The sequence below is a fragment of the Quercus robur genome, chromosome 5 (assembly GCF_932294415.1).
Source record: "Quercus robur chromosome 5, dhQueRobu3.1, whole genome shotgun sequence".
Classification (NCBI taxonomy): domain Eukaryota; kingdom Viridiplantae; phylum Streptophyta; class Magnoliopsida; order Fagales; family Fagaceae; genus Quercus; species Quercus robur.
In genome coordinates, this window is record NC_065538.1 from 34,995,661 (window position 1) to 35,018,322 (window position 22,662).

General features: G+C 36.5%; 2 protein-coding genes and 1 long non-coding RNA gene across 3 annotated transcripts; 2 read left to right on the forward strand and 1 right to left on the reverse strand.

Moving 5' to 3' along the window:
* Nucleotides 1–9,003: 9,003 nt before the first annotated feature.
* Nucleotides 9,004–11,162, reverse strand: LOC126725844 (uncharacterized). Its single transcript, XR_007655615.1, has 3 exons — nucleotides 11,003–11,162; nucleotides 10,342–10,394; nucleotides 9,004–9,300 (listed from the first exon to the last, which is right to left on the reverse strand). It is a non-coding gene; the product is annotated as an uncharacterized LOC126725844 (long non-coding RNA).
* Nucleotides 11,163–13,776: 2,614 nt separating this feature from the next.
* LOC126725845 (pentatricopeptide repeat-containing protein At1g80880, mitochondrial) lies at nucleotides 13,777–17,297 on the forward strand. Its single transcript, XM_050430824.1, has 2 exons — nucleotides 13,777–14,491; nucleotides 15,638–17,297. Exons 1-2 carry the CDS (start codon nucleotides 13,887–13,889, stop codon nucleotides 16,728–16,730), a joined length of 1,698 nt encoding a protein of 565 aa, XP_050286781.1. The 5' UTR covers nucleotides 13,777–13,886; the 3' UTR covers nucleotides 16,731–17,297.
* Nucleotides 17,298–18,412: 1,115 nt separating this feature from the next.
* LOC126725846 (mavicyanin-like) lies at nucleotides 18,413–19,621 on the forward strand. Its single transcript, XM_050430825.1, has 2 exons — nucleotides 18,413–18,673; nucleotides 19,110–19,621. The coding sequence occupies exons 1-2, from the start codon at nucleotides 18,502–18,504 to the stop codon at nucleotides 19,451–19,453; spliced, it is 516 nt and encodes a 171-aa protein (XP_050286782.1). The 5' UTR covers nucleotides 18,413–18,501; the 3' UTR covers nucleotides 19,454–19,621.
* Nucleotides 19,622–22,662: the final 3,041 nt, after the last annotated feature.

Genomic DNA, 22,662 nt, shown 5'->3' on the forward strand with positions numbered 1-22,662 from the left:
TCATGCTAGTCAAATCTTTTTAGACCTTTTAGCACCAAACTTTGGGGATCACCATAATTATTCATGTTTATCATGTTTTGATCATTGGTGGTGTGTTTTATGCACTTTGCCCCATGAGTGCTTATTCATGCATTGGTCATGCATCTCACATGCACACTAGATGCACCTTTGCTGCACACACTCTAACACTTGACATTTTTTGCATTTCTCTCATGCTAGTCAAGTCTTTTTAGACCTTTTAGCACTTAACAAGTTCTTGTGTCTTTGTCATGCCTAGGTTTACATCATGTTCCATCATCCTTAGCATGTCATGTTCTTTATGCTTTGTAGCATTTTTTTTTTTTTATATTTTTGTCTTATGTTTGAGCTTCATTTTCTCATTCATCTTGCACCCCTCATGCATCATACCCTTGCTCATATCTTCTTTTCTTTCCCTCATTCCTCTTGATTGTTTTGTCTATTCGTGACAAAAAGGGGAAAGTATACCGGAGAGTATACAGGTTTGTATCGTCATTTCTATATGATTCATGTGTACACTCTTAGGGGGAGTAATTCTACCTTATGCACATTCGTCAGGGGAGAAAGCTATAGGAGAGATGCATATACTAAGAGGGAGAAGACATTTTCCTTGTTTTGTTTTGGTTTATATTACACTTGTGCCCTAGTAGGATCTTATTCCTAAATGCATATACTTCATGTATTTTGCATTGATCGAGTGTTGGACATGCATTTATCCTTATGCTATTGTACTTTATTAATTATATGTTCGGATGATCATTGGCTTTGCTATATGATCATTGTGGTCATTTTCATATGACCGTCATGTGTTTGATCAAGCTGTTCATATGTTTCACAACATATTTACATGATCGCATTTTACTTGTTACATTATACTTGTCCTTTTATCACTTGATTTACCTTGAGGGTCTAATGTGTTTTGTGTAAGTGTTTCAGGTTACAGGTGTATATGTTCCAAGTGCTATATAGCTTCTAGATTTAGGTGTGAGTGAGTTTTGCCATTGTTCCCAAACTCACGTTTAAGTCTGGAGTATGTTATAGGGTGTTTTGTCACAGAATAGCCAAAGGAGGAGATTGTAAAGTTGTGATTTACAACTATATTTTATGTTGGCTTTATTTCATGACAAAAAATGTTGTAATTGCTCTAATTTTGTTCCTTGTATTTTGTGTGATTTTATTGTATTAGGTTTAGTATTAAGTTGGTGAAGACTCAAGCTTAAATGAAGAATCAGTGGATTTCGCGAGAAGATCACGAGAAGCTAAGCCGCGAAAGAACATGTGAGGAGCACATGACTGGAAGCTGAAGAGTCGTGCCAAGCTGTCATTTTCGCGAGTGTCTCGTGGGTAAGGCCTTCCCACAAGACAGTCGCGAAACATTCTGCCTGGAGGATTTTTATGTGTGAATTCCTTACCCTTCACCCATACTATATATACCATCATTACCCACAAATGTAAGAGAGACTATTCAAAGAGAAAAACCCTAGATAGGTTTTCTACAACACATACACCCATTTTTTTTTAGAGAGAGCTACTCATCCTTAGTGAGAATTAATTGTAGTCTCTTCTCCTTCCCTCTCCCATTATCATACTTTGAGAGGAGATTTGTACCAAAACACAATCCACACCTTTTCAGAGTGTAGTGAGTGTTTTTGGTGTTGCTGGGAAGCATTGGAAGATGCCAAGGTTGGCGGATGCAACATGGAGCTTGTTGTGGGATCCGAAGACAAGACACGGTTCCGAGAAGCCTTGTTTGAGTAGGAGCTTGGAGGGCTTAGGTACATCAGGTAGATTAGGCTTGGAGGGTCTCTTGCTAACCCATATATCCCAACTGATTGTCTAGTGGATCGATTACCGCTTGGAGGGTGGCGGAGAGGTTTTTCGCCGAGTTCTTCAATTTCCTCTTCGATAACATATCGGCGTGTTATCTGTGTTTGCATCTCTCTTCTCTACTCTTGTTTATTTCATTTTACTACTGTGTTGCTTTAATTATGAAGTAGAGTAGCTCTCTTGCTTGTATGCTTGTGTTTACACTATTCCGCATTTAGTATTAAGTTAGTGTAAAATCAACCAAACCGTAATTAAAATTGGGGGTCTAAACAAACTCTTGTGTTTTCAACACATTTTCGAGCTTTCAATTGAGGTAGTAACTTTAAATAGACAAGTGGGTGTAATGTAATAAGTATATACAGTGAATTGGGTCCGATCAAGAAAACCTTATGGAGTGATTACTGTTAATTAAAAGGTTGTTCTATCACAATTTTTCTATTGTCCTCAAACAAGAAAGATTTTTGTATTTTTATTTATTATGCACATAATTTTGACAATGTCAACTGGTAATGCTAATTTTAAAGGCTATATACAGATATGTTGGGTTATAAACCTTGAATGTTTTGGACGTATTAGGATGTGTCAACTAATTATGATATAACACTCATGGTTAATTAAGGGATTATTAATCATGTGATAGTTTTGGATGGCTATTTTTTCCTTAAAGGGATTGCTAATCTATATATATATATATATATATAACCGAAACCTTTGAAACTCCCACAATTTTCCACGTCATCACTATTTTAATTTTCTTTTTATTTAGGTTTTATATCTTATATATTTATTATTTTAAAACCCTACTACAAGACCATACGCAGTAAAACCTGAAAGTTCAAAAACGTGTACAAAACACCTTTGAACGTTTAGACCCCCAAATTACAACTTAACCAATACAAGCAATATGTCAAACAACTAGTGTGCGGAAACTTAACACATGCTATAATACGAAATTGGTTAAAGACTATCTAAGCCATAACAAAATAAAACCACAGCAAATAATAAAAAGGCAAAGATAGAGAGGAAGGAAGATGCAAACACAAAGACAACACGCGATGTGTTATCGAAGAGGAAACCGAAGTCCTCGCCGAAAAACCTCTCCGCCGCCCTCCAAGCGGTAAACAATCCACTAGAAAATACAGTTGGGATACGAGGACAGCAATAGACCCTCCAAGCCTAATCTACCCAGTGCACCTAAGCACTCCAAGCTTCTTGCTCCAACGAGGTTGCGCCGAACCTTTTTCTTTTCTAGCTTCCCGGATTCCGCTACTAGACCGTAGCATCAACCAATGAAGATTGGTTCCTTCCTAACTGCTTCCCAGAAATCCAAACAACTGTCTCACAGTGATGATGATGGTGAGAACCAGGTTTGGTATAATGCCTCTCAAGGATTTGACAATGGAGAGGAAGAGAGTAGAGGAATTTGAAGAGACTCTAAGGTATAGATTGTAGGTGAAACAATCTTGTTTTTCTTTAGGGTTTCTCTTTCAAAATTCTCTCTGGAAGCTCTCTTTCAATCGTGGGTAAAAGGGGTATTTATACTGAAGTGGGAGAGGAATGTGAAACGTCAGGTTTTACAAAACAGGGGTGGCTCGCGGCTTTACCTCGAGGCTTGACTAAGTCGCGAGATCCAGTCGCGAGTTAACCGTATGGCCAGTTATCCTGTTTTGTCCTGTAGTGCTCCAGCTAGCATGACTGTTCATCTTCCAGCATGCTTGGCACGTGTGCTGCTTCTGGCGGCTTGCAGCCACGAGTCACCCACGAGTCCCAGCCACGAGTCTCTATTTTCTTGCACACTCTTGAGCAATCTTCACTCTATCTCACTCACTACCCTTACAACAAACCCACCTAAATACAGGGTTACTAAATACTGAATTACAAGCAAATTTGGTACGGAATAAAGCCAATTAGATGGTTGAATAAATTCAACCTTACAATCTCCCCCTTTGGCTATTCCGTGACAAAACCCTCAAACAGACTCTAGACTTAACATGTGAGTTGGGAACAGTTGAACAAAACTCACTCACACCTAACTCTAGAAGCTGTGAAGCACTTGAATCATATGAACATAATACTCCTGAAACACAACAATACACCATGATCATTGTAAGCAGAAAATTATAAATGCATATGAAACAGGCAATATGTGATCAAGCAAAGATGGAGTTAAGAAATAAACCATGGCTTGATCAACCAAGTGAACACCACAAGGTAGTGATCACAGTGCTTATTCACACTTGAAATGAACACAAGGACATACAAGTTAACAAGCACAAGGCAAGACACTTGTATGCTCAACACTCAACCAATGCATAACACACAAGGTATATGCATCTAGGAACAATCCTACAAGGGCACAAGAGTGACAGTACATAAACCAAAATGCAGAACATTTAGATTAAAGTACTGATTTCAACATAGCATAAAGGCTGCATTAAGCAAGGTACATACCATAAAGCCTACAAACTATGCATAAAACATTAACCCTAAAAACTTACAAAAGCACAATATATCAACTTAAAGAGAAAATTGAAACTGAAGAAGAATGTAAAGACACTCCCCCTTAGGTAATGACACTCCCCCTTAGGTAATATCCTCTCCCTCTGATCATGCCTATCACTCCCCCTTTTTGTCATGGAATAGGCTAGTCATCCTCTTCCAGCTTTCTTTGAATTTGATCCAATTGAGTTTGAAGAGAAGTAAACTTCATATCCCATCGAGTGCTTTGATGGTGTAGAGAAGCTGTGAGTCCAGAAATCTTTGTATTCAACTCGTGGACAGAGGATACAATGCGATCAAGTTTCTCATCTAGGGAGAGAGTGCTAAACTGAGAGTCACTGTTAGATGCAGAAGTTTCTGGTTTGGCTCTCTTCCGACTATGTCCAATGCTTGCATTGAATGTACGCATGTTGATTGGACTTGGTTTGGAGATAGGAGATTCATCAGCCATTGGATAAATTCCCTTGAGCTTCAAGATCCGTGAAATGAGACTGCAGAAAGGAACGCATATCCGAGACTCAGTTCGAAGAACCGTTTTGAGCAGAACATGAAAGATATGAGCACAGATGTCTATTTCCACATCAGAGATTAGATCATGAAGAAACAAAGCACGTCCGAGGTTCATATACCCAGTGCTTGATAAAGGGTACAAATTGTGAAACATCACAATTGTAAGCACTCTCAGTTTTGGAGAAAGAGAGGAAACACTGATGGATTTGCCATTGGGTGAGAACTCCAAGTCTTGACCAAGACTTTCTTTGAGAAGCTCCTCATTAGGACAGAGATCATCATAAACCGGTGAATGTCGGAAAATGGGTCTGTTGATGTGAAGAATTTTTGCCAGATATGTAGGAGAGACAGAAAAGCTCTTTTTCCGAACCCAGCACTTAAGTTCATCTCCTTCCACAATTGCGTTAGCATAAAATTCTTTTACCAACTCTTCATACGCGTCATCTGGATCAGAGAGAAGGTAATTCCAATCCTTGTGAGCAAACCATTTCGGAATGTTAATGTCATGAAGTGAGGACTGATCCAAAGCTCTTTCTAGTAATGGTTTGGCATGTAGAAAGAAATTCTCATAAGACTGATAGGCTGCATATGATCTGAACTTGTTGGGATCGAATCTCTTTGATGAAGAGCGAGTCCCTTTTGGTTGAGGTGGGTAATCATCAACATCAATTACTGGTTCCTTCCCTTTGGAACTACCTCCTTTCACAGCAGCTTTCTTGAATGGTGACATGACCAGTCTGCATTATGAACAAGGGAAATGACAGAACACAATCCAACAGACTATATTAGCAGTGGGTTAGTGGAAATTTAGGGACAATGAAGAAACCCTAATAGCTGGATGAAAATGGTCAGAAAATAGCAATGAGGGACACAAATGGCCCAAATTGAACTACACAGTAGAGGGAGTCCAAATAGAACCACATATCAGCTGAAAACGGACCCACATTCAACAACACATCAACAGGATACCACACAGGATCATAGTGAAACACGACATCAATCAGCAGATCAGACAAAAATAGCTAACCCTAGCTAAGCACATGATGAAGAACACAGCCACCAAAATAAACTAGCTCAAAAACAGAAACACAAGCTTCCATAAGCTAAGCATGGACAAAGAGTAATAGTTGAGCTAAAAACCCATCACAAAATCACAATCAAATGTGAATAATCCAGAGGGAAAACCATAACAACAAGTAAAATAGAGTTCAAGACAGAAAAACCATACCTGTTAGTCGACGATTTTGAGCTGAAAAGAGGCAAATAATGGAGATCGAAAATGGAGGCACGGTGTGAATGGGTAAGAGCAGATGAGAAAGACAATGAACAGTCACAAAAAGATCGAGGGAAAAAACAAAAAGTTTAAAAACTGCCCCTGTATGTCCAAAACACGCGATTTTCGCGACTGAAACGAGTCGCCAAAAAGTCGCCAGATCAAGCCGCCAAAACACTCAAGGACAAAAATTTGAAAATTTTTTCTAAGTGTTTTTCGCAACTGGAAGGTCTACCTGCGAGTGAGTCGCGAGCTGAGCCGAGAAAATCTCTGAGTAAACCACGCGACTGGACCTTCCACTCGCGAACAAGTCGCCAAAAATTACTCGCGAAGACGCGACTGAAACACGCAACTTGACATACCCGCGACTGAGCCGCCAAAACAGGGCAAAACTGGATTTTTGAAATTTTCAGATTTTTCAAACAAAAGACTTTCCAAAAATACCTAAAACACTCAAAAATCTTTTTGTGCTTGAATTAACAAAGATTGAGCATGTGAAAACACATTTCATCAAGTACAATCACACAAATGAATATGGCATTTATTGAACATAAACTTGTGTGTTGTGTGTGGATATCAACAATGAGATAGTCCTTCGTCTAATGTGAAGCTTCAATGATCAATTTAACCAAGGCATACACAATTAGCACTAGATCATGTAACCCATCTCAATTATAGAAATATGTATATATGACCTCCCACACAACTTGATAACATAACTTGGAGCTTATCATTTGACTCCACTTTCAATCATAACATTTGATCTTTTTGATCTTTTGAGGCAATCATCTCTCATTGTGAGAGTGATATATGACATTTCACTTTAAAGAACAGGCTTTTGGCCTTTTTGAATAAACATTCACTTTAATAAAAGGTCGCTTACCCTTTTTCCTAGTCAAATACTAGAATGTGCAACAGGCTTTTGCAGCTCAATATCTCTTTTCATTTGGAGATTTACATTTGGTGAGCTCTTTATAGCAAAACAAAAATAAAGAGTAGGAAGATATATAGACACAAGTCTATGCATGTCTCAAGATCAACAAAACCATTCACTAATCATTCATGACAAGTTTGAAGATCTATTTACAACAATCACAAAGATTTCAAGATTTCTCCCACAGAGATATGAGTGCAAAGAAACAAGCAATGCTCGAAAATGCACAATGCCATTAGCACAAAGGTACAAGGCAAAACAAGTTTTGAAACAAAAACTCAACAATGTCAATCAAGCTTTCTGATTTTCTAATTTTTATGTGATTTTTGGATTTTTGACACAAAAGAAGAAAATGATTGAACAAACATAAAAAGAAACAACAGTATTCACAAATGGACAAACAAACAATAAACATGTTGCACAAAGAGCTAATCAAAGAGGTGTGTGCCCCAACACAAACAGACTTATCATATTATAAATATGTGAAACACACAACACACAAGAGAGTCAAGGAATTGTACCAACACCAATGGTCTTACGGAGTGATTCAAACCGTGGACCATCGAGAGGCTTGGTGAAGATATCCGCCTTTTGATTGTCGGTGTGTATGAACTCAAGACACACAACTCTTTCCTCTACCAAATCCCGAATGAAATGGTAACGTATCTCTATGTGTTTGGATTTTGAATGTTGGACAGGATTCTTAGAAAGATTGATGGCACTGGTGTTGTCACAGAAGACACACATCGTTTCTTGAGGAATTCCATTGTCATGAAGTAATTTCTTCATCCAAAGAAGCTGAGTGCAGCAACTTCCAGCAGCGATGTATTCTGCTTCTGCAGTAGATAGAGACACTGAATTCTGCTTCTTGCTCATCCACGAGACAAGATTGTTACCAAGATAAAAACAACCGCCTGAAGTGCTTTTCCGATCGCCTGAATACCTAGTGCACCTAAGCCCTCCAAGCTTCTTGCTCCAACGAGGTTGCGCCGAACCTTTTTCTTTTCTAGCTTCCCGGATTCCGCTACTAGACCGTAGCATCAACCAATGAAGATTGGTTCCTTCCTAACTGCTTCCCAGAAATCCAAACAACTGTCTCAGAGTGATGATGATGGTGAGAACCAGGTTTGGTATAATGCCTCTCAAGGATTTGACAATGGAGAGGAAGAGAGTAGAGAAATTTGAAGAGACTCTAAGGTATAGATTGTGGGTGAAACAATCTTGTTTTTCTTTAGGGTTTATCTTTCAAAATTCTCTCTGGAAGCTCTCTTTCAATCATGGGTAAAAAGGGTATTTATACTGGAGTGGGAGAGGAATGTGAAACGTCAGGTTTTACAAAACAGGGGTGGCTCACGGCTTGACCTCGCGGCTTGACTAAGTCGCGAGATCCAGTCGCGAGTTAACCGTATGGCCAGTTGTCCTGTTTTGTCCTGTAGTGCTCCAGCTAGCATGATTGTTCATCTTCCAGCATGCTTGGCACGTGTGCTGCTTCTGGCGACTTGCAGCCGCGAGTCACCCGCGAGTTCCAGCCACGAGTCTCTGTTTTCTTGCACACTCTTGAGCAATCTTCACTCTATCTCACTCACTACCCTTACAACAAACCCACCTAAATACAGGGTTACTAAATGCTGAATTACAAGCAAATTTGGCACGGAATAAAGCCAATTAGATGGTTGAATAAATTCAACCTTACAAAACCTGTCTACAAGACCATACGCAAGAAACCTAAAAACAAAGCTCTCTCCGTCAAATTCAATGAGAAAGATCTCAGGTAATATTTGCTTGCTCCAGAAAATCTAGCAAGAAGAGAGACCGCAAGTGTCACGCCCCAAACCCCAAAGGGTCCAAAGCATGAGAGAGACGTCTCAAGTACCTGTAAATTTTTTTTTTCCTTTTTGACAATTCAATCCACATAATTATTATCAAGTGCCAACAACAAGAATTTTCATAATCATCCCATAGAATATACTTTCAGAGTAAGTCAGAGCTCTAAGTATTAATTACAAGGACCATAGGCCACAAAAGAATAGAGGTCTGAAAACAACAATTACATAACAACAGCTTGTCCCATCAGTGGAAATACAGTCATAACCACTATAATATACAAAAGAATGAGTCAAGCCTAGTCTAAGATGTACACCATCTAATATATCCATTACACAAAAATTCAGCCTCCATCAGTAGTTAGTCTAACTACTATTAGCCACCAAAAAGCTGTCTCAAAAGATTGTTGTCTACTCTGAAAAGTTATAAAATTAATAGAATGAGACAAAGCCCAGTAAGTAGCACAATAATGGGGGTGGGGGAAATGTAAGTTTCATCTTCAATAATAATAATATGACAAGAATGATTACATAATGAAGCACAAAGTTTCTCAAAGTAAATACCTTGAAACTATATACCATAATCTGTGAGTATCAACAATATAATTTCTAAAACCATAATATCTAACATAAGATAAATTATCACAAATCTACCACACTACCACATAGACCGGTCAGGGGATCCACCCATTCACAACTGGCATGATATTATCCTCTCTGGTATGCAGACTCTTGGCCCCATGGATAGCAGCCTCACCCATACCCTCAAGGTTTTTCTCTCCCCCCATGGGCAGCAGAGAGAGCGCGTCAAATAGGACCTCTCTTGCATGTGGTCCCTTGGCCCCATGGACAGCAACCTCACCCACACACAATCAAGGAACCTCTTCCCCCCATGGACAGCAGAGAAGAACGCGTTATCCAAAGTGAAAAGGCACTGACCTAAATTTGATTCCATTGTCACAAAGACTACGGAAAGCAAATCGGGTGATCACCGGGAAATCACACATGGCATAGGGCTAAAATCACATAAACTCACAGGTTACCTTACTTTGAAACACATAGTTCATATCCAAATAGTTTCAGAAAACCTTAAATAATCTAACTTCTACAAAGTTTGTAAGGTTTTCAAACTTCATTCTTGTCAAAAGATTTTCTAACAATTTCTCAAATAATACAAGACAAGATAAGCATCTTTAACTTTTCAATACACCATAAAATCAATGATTTTCTTATCAAAGATTAATTAAAAGATGCTCATTTTTCCATATAACAATTCATGCATTTCCCCAAATGTAATATCAAATATGATGCATTTTTCATATATAGTAAGGGTCACAACACAATACTTTTAAGAAAGCATATATCCATATATATCATTTTCCAAATGTGTTTGACTCAAAAACAATATTTATAAGATATGGTTATTTTTCAAAAATACCCATTAAAAAGCTACTTACCTCGCAACCACAAAATCCTAATTCTCCAAGCTCCAAGGGAAATTAGCTAGAACCTAAACAATGTCAAGCAAATCTATCACAATGAGCACAAGGCTTGAAATTGTATCTAACTACAAATTAGGAATTGCCAAGTAAGAACTCAATTAGGCAAGCCTAGTATTCAACCTCACATGTAACGTATTCTACTTCCAAAATTTCTCAAAACACTTTAATTTGCAAGGCATAGACTCCCATTTATACTCATAAATCTTTCAAGGTGTCATATCTAACATCAAAACCTCACACTTTACAAGTGCTTCCCACAAGATTTTTATAACATCATCAAGTGACCCTTGACACCAAAATCATAATTTTCTCCAAGACAAACAATTTAAATCTTTAACTAGCTCCAAATGATCAATAAAAATTATATTCATCATTTATCACATATTGTAACTCAAAACCTCTAAATTTTCACCACAACAAGCCTTAGATAACCATCATTGTAAAAATCATGAACTCACTCATCAAATACATCCACCAAGACCAAAATCCATACATATAAACACATGAATATCATTTCTAAAGCTCTTAAATCACATGAATAACATTATTAAAGCTTGAGTAAAATAACCTCAAACAAGAACATAATACTCATCAAAAAAAAGATTTGAACTTTTACCTCAAATAAAATAATGAAGATGCTTTGGAGTTCCTAAGTATTTTTCCGGTGATCTTGCCGGAAAAATGATGGTGAGATAGTGTATTTTGGAGTGGAGGCAGGCGGGTGAGTGTGTGTGTTTCAGCAAAATGAAAAGAAAAGAGAGAAAATGAAAGAAAGAAAGAAAGGAGAGAGAGCCGGCCAAAGAGAGAAGGGATGTGGGTGAAATTGAGTGGATGAGAATGATGGGTAGTGGGGTTAGGTAGGGGCACACGTGTCCACAAAATGCTGACTTACCTTTTTTTTTTTTTAAACTCACGGGATGTTACAGCAAGGACGGAGGAGCGAGGCAAGTGATGACAGAGAAGGTGGAGGTGAGGGTGGAAACAAAGACGAAGGAGGCAAAGATGAGCCAGAAGAACCATGTTCCCAAACTCCCCATCTACGTACCGGCACCAGTCCCTGACCACAGTCGCAAACATCATCACCATCACCATCACCATGACAACAGTCACCATCATCATCACCACCACCACCATGCCAGTAGTACTCACAATCATCATCACCACATTGCCAGCATTCACCACCACGTCCCCATGCACATCCACCCCCCGACGGTCGCCCACCATATGCGAATCTGAATGTACGTATGATTATATGACAATTAATTTATGGTGTTTTAACTTTTATTGGCAAACGTACTATGTAGTTTTTACATATATTGAAGTCTTAGATCGGCTTCTTCCTTCTCAATTAGTTTGGGCCTTCAAGTCAGATTATTTTCACATTTGTGCGTCTATGTAAATTGTACTAGATATTTGAGGAGGTTGTTTCAGTTAGAAAGTAGTATTATAGTTGGCTATTCTAATACGAGTATTTTAAATCGAATTTGAATTCCATGTTTTATACCGGCAGTTTAACCCCACCGTGGGGTTAATGGGGTGTATGATTGTACAAATTGAGTAAAACAAGAAAAGTTTTGCGAGCTTATGATAGTAACCTGCCAAAAATGCCATCACCTTGAGCAAAGGTTTGCAATGTAAACAAAACTCTAAACCGGAAAAGCTAAAAAAAATTTCAGCAATTTAATTTGAGATTTTTTGATTTGTAGGTGGTTACAAACCATTATGGAGTGAGCCAAGCTTCTACCTTACTGCAAGACTGAAGGTGATACAATTTTTTGACCCTTTTGTTTGTTTTAATACTTTTTTTAATCGGTTTTCCCTACTCTCTTGCATTTTGGGGTTTATTGCATTGATTAGCAATGTTGATGATTTTTTTTAAGGGAATGCCTCAATGAAGATATATAGAGAGAGAGATTAAAGATTGGGGAGCTATAGTTTTATTTTTCCCTTCACCACTAATTTGAAAAGGAAATAAAATCTTTTGAATATTTTTTTGGTTAGTTTATTTGTTTTTCATGATTTCAAATCCTGATGAGAATCACTTTTGCTATGGAATACTAGACATATTTCACCATTAATTTATTACAAATATATTTGTATTTTAGCGTTCATATACAATGATGCTAGGTGTAATCAAGAAACAATAATAATTTATAATAAAAAAACTAACACATAAAACAATTGTAAACTTTGATTTATAACTTTGTTTTATTTTATTTTTTATTGTTGGTATGTAAAGAAAAGGTTGGCTAGAGTCATGAAATACATCTTTATAGATTTGAATTTGAATTTAAATTATGAAATATGTTATTAGTAGCTCATCTTCAGCTTGAATTTAATGTCTCACCCTTTTTTTTTCATATATATGATCAATTTATATTTTTACTCGATTAATGCTCTTTTTTGCCATTCAATTGGTACCTTTTCTTCTTTTTTACATTCATATATTTCAACATCTATTCTTTCCAAATTTGTGTGATGAGGGTTTGTTTTGTTTATTAGCTTACAAGTGTCCAAAGCAATTTTTTTAAAAATAGTTCTACTATTTAAGCCAAATGACTAAAGCAATCTTTACTCAAAATTTGGTACATTTATTTGTCTTTGCTTCCTAACAATGTCATTTTATTCATTTGAAGGTTGAGACTATACAACATTATTGGTGTTAGAGTTTCACTTTTGGTCCTAGTATTTTATTTTTCCTCTTAAGTTGTAACTTTTATAAGTGAAAATTTACAATTTTTGTTCAACTCTTCCGTGCAATTTATTTCAGCAATTGTGTAAATTGGCATTATGTTTCCTTTTCAATCCCATTGAGGTCTAGCATCTTTGTTTACTGACAATGTTAAAATTTAGATACATCTTGAATATCAAGAATGATTAATGTAATTTATGAAAGATATTTGATTGAATGAGTATGGAATTAACTATATTTGTGTAATTAATTGTATTGGAGTGTACTTATATTAGTTATATATTTTCTAAATATTATCTTAAGCTCTTGGTTATCACGATATCTCATTGTATGTGATAGATTTTATTACTTTGTAAGTGATAGATTTTATTGGTTTGGTATATAATTTATACCATGATCTTGATTTTTTTTTTTTTTTTTTTCATATTGGGGAAGTTATCAATAGTTTTCCCGTGCATCACACGTGTTAGCGACTAGTTTTATTATAACTTGTAAAGCGACGGATTGTGATTAGCATGACATCAGTTTTATTGAAACTATTATTGACATTATTTTTATTGTATATTAGTCATAATCTGCCATATTATGAAAATATTGCAATTTTTTTTTTCTTGATAAATACTATTGTAATTTTTTTTTTGTAAAATTAAATAATTTGTTGTGACATCGTACCTATCGGTTATTGCGTGTAAATTAGCTACTCGCTCTTGCCTGCTAGTGCTAAGGATGTTGTGGGATCGAGTGGTTTATATATATAGTACAGGGTTCAAATTTTCAGTCCAAAAAACGAGATTTCTGCAAATCTGTAATGGCAAATCTTATTCTTCCCTCCCTTGCAAGGAGACTGCAACGAACACCTCCGCATCTCTTCCTACTCTCCCACATTATTCCTTCACTCTCTTCCTCACCTTCTCCTTCTTCACAACTCCCATTCCATTTTCTCTTTCACGCATTACATCAAACAAGTCTCATACCCACTCTTCAGACCCACCATTTCTCAACCTTCCAACCCTTCTCAGCTCATAACCTCGACGACCCATTTGACTTCAACCACCCCAGATTCCGAAACTATGATCCTCACGACCGGTTTCTTCTTCGATTCCTCGAATTGCTCAGAGAATTCCCCCACTATCCCTCAGAAGCAGAGGCCATGACCTCTCTTGACGACTCGGGCATTGAAGTGAATTCAGAAATGATCTATTCGGCAGTTTGGGAACTGAGGGAAGAGTGGAGGCTGGCACTTTTGGCTTTCAGATGGAGTGAGAAATGGGGCTGCGCTGATGAAAAATCTAGTAATCTGATGATTTGGGTTTTGGGGAATCATAGAAAGTTTAATACGGCTTGGTGTTTGATTCGGGACATGCACCAATCCAAAGTGGATACTCGAAGGGCAATGCTTATTATGATTGATAGGTGAAGGTTTTCTGCTTTGTTTTTTGCTTTCATCGTTTGCCTGTATTGTTTACCACCAGTTTACAGTATATGTAGTTATAGAACTGACAAGTTTGAGATACTCACTGTAATTTTAACTCATAAAAAGAAAGTTTCAAACTTAAAAAAATTATTATTTTTATGATTGTCTAAATTCTCTCTGGGTGCACTCACACAAGGTTGTTTGAGCTTTAGAAGTTCTTAAGATTGTGACACTAATTTTTCTTATTCATTTTTTTTTATAAATTAATTTGAATTTATGGTTCCAATCATTCTTGATTTATTTCTTTTAAGCTGAATTTCCTGTTCGATTCTTGAATAGTTCGAAGAATTCAAGGTCATTTCTGATGGTTAATACGTCCATCTCCTTCCCCTCTGCCCCGGGCCCTATGAAGATGCAATTACTTGAAGTCGTTCTTGCCTTCTCAACTCTTTCCAATAAATTTAACTTGAATCACACCATATTTTGAATTGTTTCTGCTTCCACTTGATTAGACGGTAGCTGAATTCATATATAGGTTGGGTTTTCAGCTGGTTCTTAGAAGTTGAGACAACATGGGTATGGAGTCTTTGTGTTTTAGTTTCTCTAGCATATCATACCATAGACAGAATGGCTTGGAACTGGATTATGTTTATCAAAATCCTGTCTTGGTTTATCAAAATCTGTCTTGGTTTATCAAAATCCTGTCTTAGTCTTATGTTAGTTTCTTATGTATATATGAAAAAAAAAAAAAAAAAGGTTTATCTTATGTAAGTGGAGAAGAAATCAATATGGACTTACATTGCCGGAGACAAAATTATAAGAGAGAGAGAGAGAGATTGAATTTTCATGTGATATCAAATACTTATCAAAGTTCTTTTGAATTGATTTATTTATTTATTTATTTTTTTTCTCTCCTTTTAAGAGTTAAATCTTTTTAAAAAAATTATTGAACTTTCTGAAGCTTTCTCTTTTAATCTTTGAGTAAGAATGAGCAACAATTACATTATGTACAAAAGAGTACTACCTAAATAGTTTTGATTTTTATGTATTTTAAGTACTGGTTACATATTGTGCTTTCTCTACCTTACTCAAAATCTTAATTCAAGTTGTTGTTCTTTCTTTTGCTCCATTGGGGCAATAATCAGATATGCATCTGCAAATGATCCATGCAAGGCTATTGGGACATTCCACATAATGGAGAAGTTCAGATTGAGCCCTGATCAGCAAGCATTCCACACTGTCCTTAATGCTCTCTGTAAATATGGAAACGTTGAAGAGGCTGAAGAATTTATGTTTGTAAATAAGAAGTTATTTCCCCTGGAGACTGAGGGCTTTAACATAATTCTTAATGGATGGTGTAATATATCTCTAGATATATTTGAAGCAAAGAGAGTTTGGAGAGAAATGTCAAAATGCTGTATTACACCAGATGCAACTTCATATACCAACATGATTTCATGCTTTGCAAAGGTTGGGAATCTCTTTGACTCTCTTAGACTTTATGAGGAAATGAAGAAACGGAGTTGGGTTCCAGGCCTTAAAGTGTACAATTCTTTAATATATGTACTAACTTGTCAGAATTGCTTGGAACAAGCTCTAAAAATCCTGGCCAAAATGAAAGGATCAGGTTTGCAACCAGATTCTGCCACTTACAACTCAATGATACATCCCTTGTGTGAAGCGAAAATGTTTGAGGAGGCAAGAAATATATTGACTGTTATGATGGAGGAGAATCTTGGCCCAACCATGGAGACCTACCATTCATTTCTTGAGGGTGCAGGCTTTGAGGGAACTTTGGAAATCCTTAACCAAATGAGGAAAGCTGGTTTAGGTCCTACTGGGGACTCCTTTCTTATAATTCTAAGTAGGTTCTTCAAATTAGGGCAACCTGAGAATGCATTGAAGATTTGGGTGGAAATGAAGCAGTACGAAGTAGAGCCCAGTCACACACATCAATCAGTTTTGGTACAAGGGCTAGCAACATGTGGGTGGTTGACCAAGGCCAGGGAATTCTATGCTGATATGAGATCAAAAGGATTTGCAGAAGATCCAAAGCTTAAGAAGCTCTTGAAGGAACCGGCACGAGACAGTATGCATAAAGGCAAACAGCGGGTCCAACGGCTTAATAGAGAGGGGTGGGTGAATCATGGAAAAGGTAGTAGAGTGAGATGGAAAATTCATCGAAACAAATCAAGAAGGAAGAAGAAAGAAATTAAAAAATCTAACTTGGAACTTTGACTGGTCATGAAAGTCATGGAAAATTGACTATGCCAGTTCTCAAGATGATGAACTACTGCTGGTTGTACATACTGAAAGAGTGACACAAGCTGCTTCAATAGGTTTGCTCTGAGGAACCTCATAGCTTAGGCCCTTGGGTTCTCACTTCTCAATTACTTATACAAATAGAATCGATTTGGCATGTCATGAGAGAAGCAGCTTTGCCATCTCCACTCGGTGAGAACATTTTCTTTCCTAGTTTTCAAATAACTGGGAGTTATGCTTTCAAATTGTTGCCATATGCTCCTGGTACACATTTTTCTTTTTCTTTTTTTAATTATTGTGGTTCATGGTGCCCCATTGGCAAGGGACTGCAACTTTTAGTTGGTTCAATAACATTTAGCAATTGGTTCATGATACACCCTTGCCTCACCACATGTTTGGAATAGCATGCTTTCTATGTTTAAAATCTGGTTTTATAGCACAAAATGGTTTAGAACTCTTGAAAGTTCCTAAAAAATTCTGTAACCAAAATCTTCAACCCACTTATGGTGAAAACGTCCTGAAATTGTCCTTGTTCTTTTGTAATTTTTGAAATATTTGCAAATGTCAATTGATTGAGGACCATGCCTTATGAAGGAAAGGTCACTAGTTTGAATATTTCATCCCCTCTCCCATTGCACCCACAACTCACTCATAAAAAAATAAAAATAAAAATAAAAGGAAAAAAAAGAAAGAAAACAAGTGTAACAAATCTTGTATATCCATGATTTTGTGGCACTTTGTCATTTTCCATAATTCCTAACAACAAATGCATGTGTCCTTCCACACAGCATAGAGGATTCATGGTTTTGTTTTTGGAAAGAAATGGGATGACTAATAACTCCCCCAATGGGCTGACATGCTCATTTGTTATCTATAAGCTTTATCCTTAAAGGTGTCATGGTTTTGCCATACGCCTCTCTCTCTCCGCTTCTCTTCACTGGATAGTGGATATAGCAAATATAAAAAGCAATTTTATGTTTTTTTTTTTTTTTTTGGTAATCTCTTCCAGTAAAATTGGGTGGTAAAATACATTCTTGCAGGAGTTAATAGTTAATACTTAATACAACCGGGATTTGTCAAATGCATCAAATTATTATATAAGCAGTAGGAGAAAATATATGTATATGATGTTTCAGGAACACCAACTGTGCATCCATTTGATATTTCAAAGCCCAATAGGAAAAGCTCTCACGAGCTGGGTTCATGCCCCACTCGCTATCAATGATACTGAATGGAGATACCCTTCTAGGCATTAGCGTGCTTGCAAGAAAAAGCAATGCCTTGTAGACATTAGCAAAAGAATTGGCCTTGTAGACATTACTAGCATGCTTGCAAGAAAAGGCAATGCCTTTTTTATGGATAAATAATAAAAAGATCAGATCCTCAAAAAAAAAAAATAATAATAATAATAATAAAAAGACCAAGCGATTTCTATTTGTGGGTCTCCACATATGACAACATTGAATTGCTTTAATTCAAATCTATAACCTACACAGCAAAAATAATTCAAATCCATCATGCTTTTGTTGATAGAAACCCATGTGATGGTATCTGCAAAAGGACCACTAATTCCTTCAACCTCTCCCTGCGCATATTTACTCTGCCAGGTGTCAGTTTGTCTCCTGCTAGTAGTGCCACTATTACCACTGTCTAGTCTAGTCACAAAAAGTATCCAACTCTCTCTCTCTCTCTCTCACTCAAAAATCTCATCTCATCAATCAAGAGAGGAGTGGGGCATGAACAAGGCATGACCATGTCCAGTTCAGCCCACCTGTTCATCTTCTTCATCTTCCTCATCTCCACCGCTTCAACAATCCTTGCTACCGACCACATTGTTGGTGCCAACCGCGGCTGGAACCCCGGCATCAACTACACCCTTTGGGCCAACAACCACACCTTCTATGTTGGAGACCTTATCTGTATGTAATCCTTCTTTCTCTCTCTCTCTCTCTGTATATGTTTTACATGCTGGATCTGTTTCAACGTTTAAATCGGCAGATTATGCTCAAAGATTCTATTTCAAATAAGTAGATATTGGGTTAAAACATTCACAACCCCCCACTTTCTGTTTTTGTGACCACTTTTTTTTTCCCCCTAGGGCCAAAGTTCATATTTGTTTAAGAAAGGAAAACCAATAAACCTATGTTTAAACTGTTGGGAAATGAGTAAAGAACACATATCAAAGTAACATAACATAACTTGCCCTTTAGGGGATTTTAATTTAATTTATTTTGAAGAATGAATTTCAAACATATGCATATTTACTTTTCTCCGCTATGTTTATATATTTATCTAATATAATGTAATAATGACCATGTTTCTTTCCTAGTATTAATGTTGAGTTTGTTACAATAGCATTTAGGTACCAAAAGAATCAGTACAATGTGTTTGAAGTAAACCAAAGTGGGTATGACAACTGCACCACCGAAGGGGCATTTGGGAACTGGAGCAGTGGCAAAGATTTCGTACCCCTGAATGATGCCAAGAGATATTACTTTATTTGTGGCAATGGTCAATGCTATAGCGGAATGAAGGTCTCTGTTGTTGTCCATCCTCTGCCCACTGCGCCCACTCCTCATACCTCACTGCCACTGAGCTCTCACTCTGCTGCCCCAATGCCAGTGGTTTTGCACAGGGGTTGGGGTTTCCGCCTTCTGCCTCTGCTGCTGTTTTTTTGCTTTGATTTGGTTTGGATCTGATTGGATGTAGTGCTGATTTTTTTTTTTTTTTTTTTTTTTGGTTTGCCTGGTCATTTCTAAGATTGAACATGGTCTAGACTTCAGCTTAAGCTTCTAAGGGAAATGTATTATTTCTTGGAAAATTCTATGGGCCTCTAAAATTTGTGGAGTGGTAACTACTTTTTGTTTTGTTTCCTTTTTAATTATTAATTAATGATATTTATTATGTTGTTAAAATTCATTACTCACATTTATTGATAATTTTATGAAGTAATTTTAACAATTTTCTAGACTTTGCCAAATTTCTCCAAAATTGGATCCAGGCTTGTTAACCTGCCCAAATCCAAAGGAAAAGTATGGTTGTCCTACGGGATTTTTTGGACTCTGAAAAAACGAGTCGTTCCAATCCTATGAAAGTTTGGGTCAGTTTTCTCTTTTCTTTTTTTTCTTCTCACTTTTTAGAGCAACTCAGTTCTCTACACTTCTATTTTTATAATTTTGTTTATAGAATGGTCATAATTATAAAATTTTAGTTTTTTATTGGCTATACTAAGTTATAGTACAATTTTAAATTGTAGTTGAAAATATTGACGAAATTACTTACCAAGTTTTTTTTGGAAAAGAAATTACTTACCAAGTTGAGGTGCAATTCTCAATTATGAATATTTTCATTGATGGATCTATAATTAACATTGAGTGGATTGAGATACAATTTATATTAATTAATTAATTAATTATCTTTACAATAATGTTAGTTTCTATTCTTAAACATTATATAATTAGTAATTTTTGTAGGTAATCTAACTTTACTTATATTTTACATGCCTTATATTTTACATGCAATAGGCGCACGTGATGAGATTGATAATGTGATATGGTCCACTTTTTCTTTTTTTTTTCTTTTTCTTTTGTTTGTGATGATAAAATTAATAAACAACTTAGAGCACCAGCATTAACTGTGCTAAAAAAATATTATTACAATTTATAACAAAAAGTTATATTATCGATTTTAACATATCATTTTTTTTCTATATGACTTTTTAGCATATCACTTAGCCGTACACTTTACATCTTATCTTCTATTATTAGTTGTAACACATTAAAATAACTTTAGAACTCCTTTAGTATTAAAAAAAATACAAAAAAAAAAAAAAAAATATGAAACCAACACCACCCTTGTAACCCACCACCACCACCACTACCACAAACCCACCATAACCAATCACCACACAAAATCAACCTAACCAACATCAACCACTATGACTACTGGGTTAAAATAGATTGATCCTAGTTAATTAATTCAATTACCCAAGTTGATTAATTAAGTCAAATTACATGCAAATCATGGAGGCACCAACAAATCACCAAATAAACTAAATGCAATAGAAATTAAATTGACACAATGATTTGTTGACAAATGGGGAAAACCTCTCGCAAGGTACCATCGGGTGAATTTAAGGTCACCACTCCCAAAAATCTACTAATCAATAATCAAGCGGTTATAAGTATGAGGATCTTACCACTATCTTGACCTATCCTAATATAGCAACCTATAGTTGAACTTTCGCTTCAATACCCAGTTGAACTTTCGCTTCAATACCCAATTAAACTTGATCTTGTTGCAAACTTTTTCCTTTGTTGCACAAATCTATAATCTATGGCTAACTCCTTTGCTTGAATCCTAGTACGTGACTAACTCTAACAACTTGATTGATTGTTGTTAGTTGCAAAGTTCTTTACTTCATAAAAGATGAAGACCAAGAAGTACTTGGTTACAAAACCCTAAGGCACGCAAATGCAATAACTTCTCACAGAGTGTATGAGTTCTAGGTCTTTGTTTCCATGTATGATGACTTTTAAAATAAGCCTTATATATGACTAGGGTTGTAAGAAGAAAAGCCCTAATCATTCAAGTCATTATGGGTTGAATTTCAGATTTGAGATTTCTGAAATTATAGATCTCGATAGATCAAGTTTGTGTCAAGCTTCTCCATTAATCTTCGATAGCAGCATCCGTCGAGCTTGTGTTAAGATTTAATGAAACAATCTTTCTTCACTTGTTTCTTGGATCAACCTTCATGTCTTTAATGATATCACTTGTTATATTTGAACAACATACTCCTTGATACATTAAACCCAACTTAAATCTCCCCAATTACAAGTAAAATGCGTTTTGTCAAAGGATTAGTCAATTACATAGAAATATGACCCTAACAATCTCCCTTTTTGGCAATTCGTAACAAAACCACAGGCATAATTATGAGAGAAGTATAAAACAACAATCTCCATAACTATTACACACAAAAGGTACATAAGTCTAACTAATACAACGAGCTCTTGAAAAACTTTGGAAGAAGAGAGATCACGGCATGAAAGACTTGCAACCTGTCTTAGCTAAAACACTCAAACAAGATCCATCAAGGCATAAAGTGTGAAATATAGAAAAGTTATATAAGCAAAGAAACATGTGCATAAAGAGAGAGAAAAAAAACAACACATGTGTGATAAAGGTGAGAAACATACATCATCATATATATCAAAAGAATACAATGTATGCAAAGTGGTCATAAGACCAAGGTACATGTAATGAGAACTATACATCAAAAACCTCACTACATATCTGAAAAGTACTCTCCCCCTATCACTAGTCTAGCTTTCCTCCTAACAACAAAACTATTCTCTCATAACCAAAACTATTCCTCCTTTTTGTCACGAGTGACAAAGGGTGAATCATTGAGAAAAAGTCATCTCATTATCATGTGCAAAGCCAAAAGCATCATCACTATCATCATCTCCACTATCAGAGGCCTCTACAAAAGGATCAGACAGGGAATGAGCAAAACCACCAAGATGGGACTGTCAGCAAGATACGACCAATCCTAGTGTTAATTTGACACATCTCATCAGAACGATGGTCAAGATGACTACCAAAATCAGTACACATGAGCTAAATCTGATCCACGATGGCAGCTACAAACGCCACTACTTTGGAAGAAGAAGATGGAGTAGATGTAGAAGAGGGTTGAGAGGCATAAGTAACATCTTCGGCAGCTCAAATATCAGCCTCCTTCTGCTGAGTGGGAGTAGACTCTTCTTGAGGTCGTTTGGCCTTAGAAGCCAATTGAGTAACACTCCTTCGCATAGATTCCTAACTAATAGCACCCACGATTGAGAAGAGAGGGGTAGAAGGAATAGGAACGTACATACGTGTGAGAATGCGTGTGATAATT

Excerpts from the sequence above, each read along its gene's own strand:
- LOC126725845 (XM_050430824.1), top strand. The coding sequence starts at position 13,887 with ATGGCAAATCTTATTCTTCCCTCCCTTGCAAGGAGACTGCAACGAACA. Across the intron at positions 14,492-15,637 it reads ATGCTTATTATGATTGATAG|ATATGCATCTGCAAATGATC; the intron begins GTGAAGGTTTTC and ends GGCAATAATCAG.
- LOC126725846 (XM_050430825.1), top strand. The coding sequence starts at position 18,502 with ATGACCATGTCCAGTTCAGCCCACCTGTTCATCTTCTTCATCTTCCTC. Across the intron at positions 18,674-19,109 it reads CTATGTTGGAGACCTTATCT|CATTTAGGTACCAAAAGAAT; the intron begins GTATGTAATCCT and ends TTGTTACAATAG.